This window comes from Lolium perenne, chromosome 6 (genome assembly GCF_019359855.2).
Source record: "Lolium perenne isolate Kyuss_39 chromosome 6, Kyuss_2.0, whole genome shotgun sequence".
Classification (NCBI taxonomy): Eukaryota; Viridiplantae; Streptophyta; class Magnoliopsida; order Poales; family Poaceae; genus Lolium; species Lolium perenne.
The window spans coordinates 189,826,805-189,837,319 of record NC_067249.2 but is presented as its reverse complement, the minus strand read 5'-3'; the positions used below and the strand labels follow the sequence as shown (position 1 = coordinate 189,837,319).

The following is a 10,515-nucleotide window of genomic DNA, read 5'->3' as shown; positions in this document are numbered from 1 at the left end:
ACCACCCCTCCTAGCTCACACACTTCCACACCTCTCCCAAGCTCGACGACCCGGCAGCAGCCTCTTCTCTGCGCATCTCAGAAGCACGCTGCTCGCGATCTCCTTCGTCCTAGTTCCAGACTTCCACTTCCAGCCATGGCGGCAAGAAGGCTCCTCCTCGAGGCGGCGGCGGCCACGCAGCAACCGGACTCGCTCAGCTCGGACCTGGTCCTCATCCTCGCCGGCCTGCTCTGCGCGCTGGTCTGCGTCCTCGGCCTCGCCCTCGTAGCGCGGTGCGCGTGCTCTCGCCGCTGGGCGCGCGCCGCGGCGCCGTCCTCCCCTCCCGGCGCGAACAGGGGCGTCAAGAAAGAGGTGCTGCGCGCCCTCCCAACCGTCGCCTACGCCGTCCCCGAAGGCCGCGCCGGGGCCGAGGCGGACGAGTGCGCCATCTGCCTCGCCGAGTTCGAGGACGGGCAGCTGATGCGCGTGCTGCCGCAGTGCGGCCACGGCTTCCACGCGCCCTGCGTCGACGCCTGGCTGCGCTCCCACTCCTCCTGCCCCTCGTGCCGGCGCGTGCTCGTCGCCGCCGAGCTGCCGCGCGGAGAGCCGTGCGGCCGCTGCGGCGCTCGCCCTGGCGCCATTGGCGCGCTCCTCAAGGGGCCCTGCAGCGGCGGGGCCCTGGCGTCGCTCCTGGCCTAGTTAGTGGCGGGCGCACTCTCGACAAAAGCCAGGAGAAAAGTGTGTTCAGGGATAGTAGCCACTGCATGAGCTTATTGGCTAACTTCTCGTTTACCTTTCTCTTGGGTTTTTAGGCTTCTAGTTAGGTCTCATTGTGATTTAGGCGTGAGTAGCTACTAGCTAGTTGGGACTTGGGAATGGGAAGGTAACCATTCAGAATCGATGTGTGCTCGGCTGTGCATATTTTATGGGGGAATTTGTGACTGTAACCAGTTTGTACAGATGTGGAACAGTGGAAGTTCTTATTAAACATGAATTTATTAGCTTGAATTGGGAACATGAAAATTTAGAGCATCTTGAGTCGCGCGCCATACGCCATCTGGCAACAACACCGGATCACGCCTGGGGGACACCGACGCTATACTGTCCAGCTATTCGATAGCTCATGTGTATACCCTTGTAATTTTTAGTTATACACGTTGTGTACACCTATATAAATATACGAAGGCCACATCCAGATTGGGTGTCGCAGCTATCCATTCAGAGATACAAGCCACGATTGATTGCTAAAGGCTTTAAGCAACGTTATGGCTTTAGCTATGATGACACTTTGAGTTATGTTTTTAATTCTACATCCATTCGACTTCTGCTCTCGTTAGATGTTACTTTACTTAAGGTTGGCCTCACTACGGGAAAAACAGGCGCTGCCGTGCAGCCAATCTTTGACGTGCGTTCCCGCACGACAAAGATTTCTTTGCCGTGCGTACAGAGGAAAACGCACGGCAAAGAACAGGGCCACGGCAAAGATAGACACAAGCGCACGGCAAAGAAACGATTCACGACATGGCGGAAGACAGAGCACGGCAAAGAACCTGCACGACAATGGACCAAGATAGCGCACGGCAAAGATTGCAACGGCGGTGGGCATTGCCGTGCCTCACCCTTTGCCGTGCGCACAGCTGGGGCGCATGGCAACGCCGCCTTTGTCATGTGTTCTTCCATTTGCCCTGCGCCATATGACATTTTTCTTTGTTTTTTCCTTTCTATTTTATTTCATCTAATACTTATATCTATTTTTCAATTAGTTTTACTTTTTGTTGACTATTTATTAGTGTTACTTAAGACAATGTGTATATACACATACTATTTGCCCACTTAGAGCCCGGTGACACCTTTCACCGTCAACAACACGAATATCATCCGGAACTTTATCCCAGGTGAGCTCTTTTACACTTGTGCTCAACGCGCTTGTAGGTTGTAGAATGCCATGACACTTGTGCCCAAACTTTATTTTTAGCCATGTCATGCCACTTGTAAACTTTCAACTTGAAAATTTAGCCATTCCATGCTACCATGTTCAATTCCATGTCAATATGCAAATTTTAGCCATCATTTGTTGAAAATGTAGCCATGCCATTAGACTTGTAGAAATTGTAAAAATCATGACTTTTCTTTTCATGCCATTAGACTTGCAAATGTAGCCATGCCATACTAATACTTGTTGAAAATACATCTCATGTCATGCTTTTCCTTTTCACCTTGTAGGAGAAGAACAAAGCAATGGAGAAGGTGCCATGGGAAGCAATGGAGAAGGACAAGGTTGATGCCATGAGATGCATGCCATGAGATGATGGACAAGGCCCTTTGGACTATGCACTTGTCGTCGTTGGATTCTATGAACCATATGGATTCTATGTTGTAATGGACTTGTGTGGACTCTATATGCACTTGTATGGATTCTATGCACTTGTTATATGTCGTCGCTCGACTCTATGCACTTCATATGTGTTGTTGAAGTGCTACATATATTATTGTTATGGATTATAACATATATATTGAATTGTATGTAGGGAATAATGAAAAACAGCAAAAACAGAAAAATTGAGGTGACTTTGCTGTGTGTATCCACACGACAAAGGACATTTGGTCTCTTTGCCGTGTGCATACATATGGCAAAGGAGCCACATGGCGCAAGCCTGTGCTCCTGGCACGCAGTGGGAGTGCCTGGAGGTTTCTTTGCCGTGCAAGTTGGGGTCTGGGCGCACGGCAAGCCAGCTCCACGGCACAGGGCAGGCCCACGGTGAAGGCGTAGCGCACGGCAAAGCGAGCGACGCACGATAGCATCAGTGCGCATGGCACCGCTGCGCAGCGCACGGCAAATATCCCCACACGGCAGCGCGTTGGGCGCACGGCAACGAGCGAGACGCACGTCAAAGAAATCGTTGCGTCGATGGCACTGCCGTGCAACCTTTACCGTGCGGCCTCGCACAACAAAGGGTTTGACGTGTGTACAAGGGCCTTTGCCATGCAAATCGTTGCACTACAAAGTCCTGCTTTCCCGTAGTGCCTCTTCGCCAGCTGCATGTTCAGAATGCCTTTCTTCATGCAATTCTTGAACAAGAGGTGTATATATGTTAGGCCATGGTTTTGTTGATCCTCCTGGTCCTCATCATCTGTCTCGACTGGTCAAGGCTCTTTATGGTCTTAAGTAGGCTCCTCACACTTGACATGCATGCATGGTTTGCTTCTGCTCTTCGTGCACATGGGTTTTCACCATCTACAGCTGATACATCTCTATTTCTTCTACAACATTCTGAGGTTACTATGTATCTTCTGATCTACGGTGATGATATTATTCTTATCAATTCTTCAGTCTCTCATGGTGATCATCTGGTTTCTGCTTTGAGTGTTTAGTCGATGTCAAAGATCTAGGTAAACTGCATTTCTTTCTTGGATTGGAGGTTACTAATACAGATGATGGTTTGACCCTCACTCAGCAGAAATATTCGTTAGATTTGCTCCAACGTGTTGGTATGCTGAAGTGCAAGACAGTCACTAATCCTATGTCAGCTTTTGATGGTGATTTTCTACCTCCATATGATACCACTAAGTACTTGAACGTTGTTGGTGAACTATAGCACTTGACAATCATCAGGCCGATATCTCCTTTGTTGTTAATCTTGCGTATCAATATTTACATGCACCACATAACACTCATTGGATAGTTGTTAAGCATATCTTACGCAATGTGCGCCTCATTGTCTCATATGGGTTGCACCTTCGGCCTGCCACTTCTGGCATGCTTTATGCTTTCTCGGATGCATATTGGGCCGATGGTCATGATGGTAGGTGATTCACATGAGTATATGCAATATTATTTGGTCCCACTAAGGCTGAGTACAAAGCGGTTAACAATTCCAAAACTGGGCTTATTTGGGTGCAATCTTTTCTTCGAGAGTTGGAGATCTCCTAAGATCAGTTGCCAGTAGTTTGATGTGATAATATCGGTGTCACATACCTTTCATCGAATCCGGTATTTCATGTTCAAACAAAACACATCGAAGTTAACTATCATTTTTTGAGGGAACATGTTGCACGGAAGCTATTACAGACAAAGTTCAAATCATCTAAAGATCAGTTTGCTAATATCTTCACGAAGCATTTGTCGTTGCCTTTGTTTGAGGGGTTTCGATGCAATCTTATGGAGTACTTTAATTAGGATACACTTAAGATTAAGGGAGTGTGCTAGACTTTGTATAACTGTACGAGGTAGATGTATATACCCTTGTATTCGGTACTTGTACATGTTGTGTACACCTATATATGAAGGTCACACCCAGATCCGGTGTCGTGCTACTACCAAAAACCCTAACTACTATGTTTGACACTACATGGCGGCTCCCAATAGGTTTTTTGAAATTAAATTTAAAATATACTTCCTCCATTCCATAATTATTGTTGTTTTTTAAATTCAATTTTTACTACAATCACAACAAGAATTAAGGAACAAAGAGAGTAAATTTAAAGGAAAAAAGGATAATTTTCACTCAGATTTCTAAAAACTTAACAAATTCGATGAAATTTAATTAAAACCTAGATCTACTTTTTGTTTTTGCTGAGGTCGATGGCGTACATCTCTCTCTTCTCTGCCCGTGTCGTGTTCTCCCGACTCCTCCTCGCTGACCTTCTCGTCTCCGCCGCTTCGCGCGTTAGGTACGTGGTAAGCCTCCACCATTACCGCGTGGGTAGCGGCCATGAGTTGGCGGTCGGCCTCCTCCATTGTTTCTCTCTCGTTGGAGATCTCGATGATGCGGTCTTTGATGACCTCAGTCATATGCTCGAGGACGACGACGTGCAACCTTGCCGGTGAACGGTTTCAAAGAAAGCGGGGATGGCGGCCAGGTTCTCCATTGTCCCATCATAAATTCATCTGCCTCCTCTTCCTTGACGTCCTCCTCCATTCCCCCCTCCATGTTGTCATCGAAGGAAGATGAGTTGGGCTCGGCGGCGGGGAAAGCTCGCACGCACCATGGGAGAGCATGGCCCATGTCGTGTCTAGGCGGCGAGGCATTTTCCTGTTAGGGAGTGAAGTGAAAATTTCTAGAGTTGGAGCACAATGGCCCACCTTAGCCAGAGATCTTGACGGGCAACGTAAATGGGAAGCGAAAGAAAAGGGCGGGATCACTGGCGTGCATTAATGCCACCATGTGTGGAAGCCTCAACGACGACAGGACAGATCGGTCTCCTCCGCCTGGAAAACCATCTCCGCTTTTTTTAATTAAAGTTGACTCGCGATTGTCACCATCATTAAATTAGGATGACTCGCGATTGGATTCCCCACCCACCCCCTATTTCGTAGACAAGACAAGGCATGGTTGACCCATTAATAGTTGTAAACTCAATTTGTGCAAGGACGACAGAAGGTGATTGTTGATGACAATTGAAAGAGTATGCAGGCCTCATGTATGATTTTGGTAATTAATGACAATCTATGTGTGCGAATGTTTGCATTGTGTTATTCATGAAAGGTTTGTCCATAGGCATTTCTTGAAGACCATATGTTGGATTCAAGATTTCATGCCAATGCGTGAAGACCGATTCAAGGTTGGATGCCATGAAGATAATGATATGGATTGAGTATTTGGCATAAAGATCATTGATTCAAATTGACATATTTGAAATGATCAAGAAGAAAATTAAATAATGAACAATGCATTATTCAAGGAGTTATCTGAAGATTGGTCACAAGAGAGTTGAGCCTACGCCAAGTATGTCTTGAATTAGAATATCACATGAGCTCTCATGTGTACCTTCGAGACATCAGTATAATGAAGAAACAAGAAATGATACAAGGTTGATAAGTCATGTTCAAGATGAGCCATCTTGGAGAGATCACATGGTTGAAGCTTTTCGTCCATTTGGTGGTGATGGACGTGTGAAGATATTCCAAAGTGAGGCTTTTCCATAGTGAAATGTGGGGGAATAATTCACAAGACTTCACCAAAAAAGTGCAATCAAGAAAGGTGGCCCAATTTAGGCATGCATGATCATCATAACCTATCTCAAGTGGAATATGTGCAAGAAAAATGTATGATCTTGATAGGTTTTTTTCTATTATCGGTCTCAAAGTGGTTGGTGGGAGTCCGAGTTATTGGTTCGATAGTCATAATATCAAGAGGGCTCTTAAGTGAGTACCTTGGTCGATGCTCGTAGAGAGCTCAAACATTTGAATCCTTGGCATCATATTTTGTTGTTGTTATTTGGATTAGTTCCGCGCGAGGAGCCGGAGCTTGTGGTTATTTTCATGATAATCTCAAGTTCATCAAAACTGTTTTCGAATGAAAAAACTTGTTGTATTTTTTATGTTGGGGGTTTTACTGGTTCTTCATTTGGGAAGGTAACATCTCTCACTTATTGTTTTTTCTCCCTTTACGGTTATTAATATTTTTAGCAAACTTAGTTGCATCTTATTAAGAGTTCGGTTGCTCCATATATATTGCATTTTTTATTATAGTTGTTTCTGCCTTTTTGAGGACGGAAATTTCGATATGTTTACATTAGAAATTCCAGTCTGCAAACACCAAATCTTTTGGGGTCAAACCCCAAAATTTTTGGCCTAAAGTTCCGACATTTTTTTTACTTTTCTTTGCGCTCGTGTGGTGCAACTCTCTATAACCGGTCCAGAAATATGGTCAGAGGTTGGTCTGGAAGTTTCAGAAATTCAGGCTAGGCCAAAACTCCTACCTTTCTAAGTCAAAAAGTACAGAGTAAAATGGCTGTGATGGCTACATGGGGGGGGGGGGGGGGGGCTATCAAAGTCCTCCTTCTTCCCCAAGAGTGGGTGAGATGTTCTATCTCCTCCATTTTTGACCTTTAATAGTTTTTACTTTCTCTTATTCCTCCCATCTTTCTTGCATCTTTTTGAGGTAAAAGAGAGGGGATATCTACATCTACATTTCCACCAATCAAGATATATTATATGTGAAGGGAATCATTATATCTAGATCTTGGATAAATTTATTGTTCTCCTTCTTTGTTCTTCCTCTCACATTTCTTCATAGCATTATGTTTGTTGGGATTTGTAAGACAAGGACTTGAACTTGTATTCTTGGCACTATCGGTTGCACCCGTTTGAGTTTTCGATATAAATTTGATTGGGTGAAAGTAAGAAGCTTATTACTCTTGGGTGATTTTACCAGAGCTTGTTCTTCTTGGTTACTTGGAACCCTAGACGGTTGGTGTTTCTGGAGAGCTCAATCTTGTGGTGTAAATTTTGGTGGAATTTTTTGGAGCCTCTAATTAAGTTGTGGAGATTATCTCAAGCTTGTTATACAGGTTTGGTGACCATCCTGGCATCTTGCATTGTGTTTGAGCGCGCGCAGAATACGGTGAGCCATCATGGAGTTTGGAGAGCATTGTGCCTCAACACTGCTCCAACTGATATTAGCCTCCTTTGGGAAGTGAACTTTGGGATACATTGTCATCTCTCTACGACTTAGTTATTTCTACACCCGTGCCTCTTTATTATGCAGCTACTTTTGTGATAGCTATTGATAATTCTCCGACGTATCGATAATTTCTTATGTTCCATGCTTGTTTTATGACAATACCTACATGTTTTGTTCACACTTTATGTCATTATTATGCATTTTCCGGAACTAACCTATTGACGAGATGCCAAAGGGCCAGTTGATGTTTTCTGCTATTTTTGGTTTCAGAAATCCTAGTAAGGAAATATTCTCGGAATCGGACGAAATCAACGCCCAGCATCTTAGAATTCCACGAAGCTTCCAGAACACCTGGGAAGGACCAGAGGTGGGCCACAGGGCCACCAGATGACAGGGTGGCGCGGCCCAAGGGGGGGCGCGCCCCCCTACTGTGTGGAGCCCCCGTCAGCCCTCCGACTCCGCCTCTTCGCCTATTTAAAGGTCCCTGACCTAAAACTTCGATATGAATAAGCCACGGTACGAGAAACCTTCCAGAGCCGCCGCCATCGCGAAGCCAAGATCTGGGGGACAGGAGTCTCTGTTCCGGCACGCCGCCGGGACGGGGAAGTGCCCCCGGAAGGCATCTCCATCAACACCACCGCCATCTTCATCAACGCTGCTGTCTCCCATGAGGAGGGAGTAGTTCTCCATCGAGGCTAAGGGCTGTACCGGTAGCTATGTGGTTAATCTCTCTCCTATGTACTTCAATACAAGGATCTCATGAGCTGCCTTACATGATTGAGATTCATATGAGTTTTGTATCACTATTCATCTATGTGCTACTCTAGTGATGTTATTAAAGTACTCTATTCCTCCTCCATGATGTAATGGTGACAGTGTGTGCATCATGTAGTACTTGGCGTAGTTTATGATTATGATCTCTTGTAGATTATGAAGTTAACTATTACTATGATGGTATTAATGTGATCTATTCCTCCTTTCATAGTATGAAGGTGATAGTGTGCATGCTATGTTAGTACTTGGTATAATTGTGTTGATCTATCATGCACTCTAAGGTTATTTAAATATGAATATCGAATGTTGTGGAGCTTGTTAACTCCGGCATTGAGGTGCTCTTGTAGCCCTACACAGCTAGTGGTGTTCATCATCCAACAAGAGAGTGTAGAGTGGTTTTATTATGTGATCAATGTTGAGAGTGTCCACTAGTGAAAGTATAATCCCTAGGCCTTGTTTCCAAATACTGCAATCTTTGTTTATTTACTGTTCTGCTGCATGTTTACTTACTACACGCCAGCAAGCACTTTTCTGGCGCCGTTACTACTGCTCATATTCATTCATACCACCTGTATTTCACTATCTCTTCGCCAAACTTGTGCACCTATACATCTGACAAGTGTATTAGGTGTGTTGGGGACACAAGAGACTTCTTGTATTGTGGTTGCAGGGTTGCTTGAGAGGGATATCTTTGACCTCTTCCTCCCTGAGTTCGATAAACCTTGGGTGATCCACTTAAGGGAAACTTGCTGCTGTTCTACAAACCTCTGCTCTTGGAGGCCCAACACTGTCTACAGGAAAAGAAGCGTGAGTAGACATCAAGCACTTTTCTGGCGCCGTTGCCGGGGAGGAAAGGTAAAAGGTACTCACACTCCGGTCCCAGGTAACCAAATACTTTTCTAGTATCGTTGTGAGTGCTCGAAGCTATTTCCTTTAGATCCTGCAATTGCATCTTTTTGTTTCTTGTTTACACTAGTTAGGCTTAATGGAAAACAACAAAAAAAATTAGAGATCTTTATGAACTTTATCTTGAATTAGGAGATGATGTGTTTGAAGAGAGAATTAAAAAACCCATGGAACTTTGTTTGCAAAATAGCAATGTTATTAGCATGAACTCTTTGAATACTATTATTGCTAATGCTATGGAAAATTCTAAGCTTGGGGAATCTGGTTTTGATGAGCATGATCTTTTTAGTCCCCCAAGCATTGAGGAGAAAATTTACTTTGATGATACTTTGCCTCCTATTTATGATGATTATAATGATAGTGGTCTTTTGGTGCCACCTACTATGGAGAGTAATTTTTTTATGATTATACTATGCCTCCTACACTTGATGAGAATAATAATGATAGCTACATTGTTGAATTTGCTCCCACTACAACTAATAAAATTGATTATGCTTATGTGGAGAGTAATTATTTTATGCATGAGACTCATGGTAAGAATGCTTTATGTGATAGTTATATTGTTGAGTTTGCTCATGATACTACTGAAAGTTATTATGAGAGAGGGAAATATGGTTATATGCATCTTAATAATATTAAGTTTCCTCTCTATATGCTGAAATTTTTGAAGTTACACTTGTTTTATCTTTCTATGCTTGTGGCATTATGCTTCATGAATTTGTTTGTCTACAAGATTCCTTTTCATAGGAAGCATGTTAGACTTAAATTTGTTTTGAATTTGCCTCTTGATGCTCTCTTTTGCTTCAAATACTATTTCTTGCGAGTGCATCATTAAAACTGCTGAGCCCATCTTAATGGCTATAAAGAAAGAACTTCTTGGGAGATAACCCATGTGTTTATTTTTCTACAGTACTTTTGTTTTATATTTGTGTCTTGGAAGTTGTTACTACTGTAGCAACCTCTCCTTATCTTAGTTTTATTGCATTGTTGTGCCAAGTAAAGTCTTTGATAGTAGAGTTGATACTAGATTTGGATTGCTGCGCAGTAACAGATTTCTGTCTGTGACGAATTTGAGTCGCCCCGTCTGTAGGTAACTTAGAAAAATATGCCAATTTATGTGCGTGATCCTCAGATATGTACGCAACTTTCACTAAATTTGAGAATTTTCATCTGAGCAAGTTTAGTGCCCAAGAAAAATTCGTCTTTACGGACTGTTCTGTTTTGACAGATTCTGCCTTTTATTTCGCATTGCCTCTTTTGCTATGTTGGATGGATTTCTTTGTTCCATTAACTTCCAGTAGCTTTGGGCAATGTCCAGAAGTGTTAAGAATGATTATGTCACCTCTGAACATGTGAATTTTTGATTATGCACTAACCCTCTAATGAGTTTGTTTCGAGTTTGGTGTGGAGGAAGTTTTCAAGGGTCAAGAGAGGAGGATGATACGATGTG

General features: G+C 43.7%; 1 protein-coding gene across 1 annotated transcript; it reads left to right on the top strand.

Moving 5' to 3' along the window:
* LOC127306633 (RING-H2 finger protein ATL80) lies at positions 1-1,002 on the top strand. The gene has a single exon (XM_051337296.2). The coding sequence runs from the start codon at positions 136-138 to the stop codon at positions 676-678; it is 543 nt and encodes a 180-aa protein (XP_051193256.1). The 5' UTR covers positions 1-135; the 3' UTR covers positions 679-1,002.
* The last annotated feature ends 9,513 nt before the right edge of the window (positions 1,003-10,515 follow it).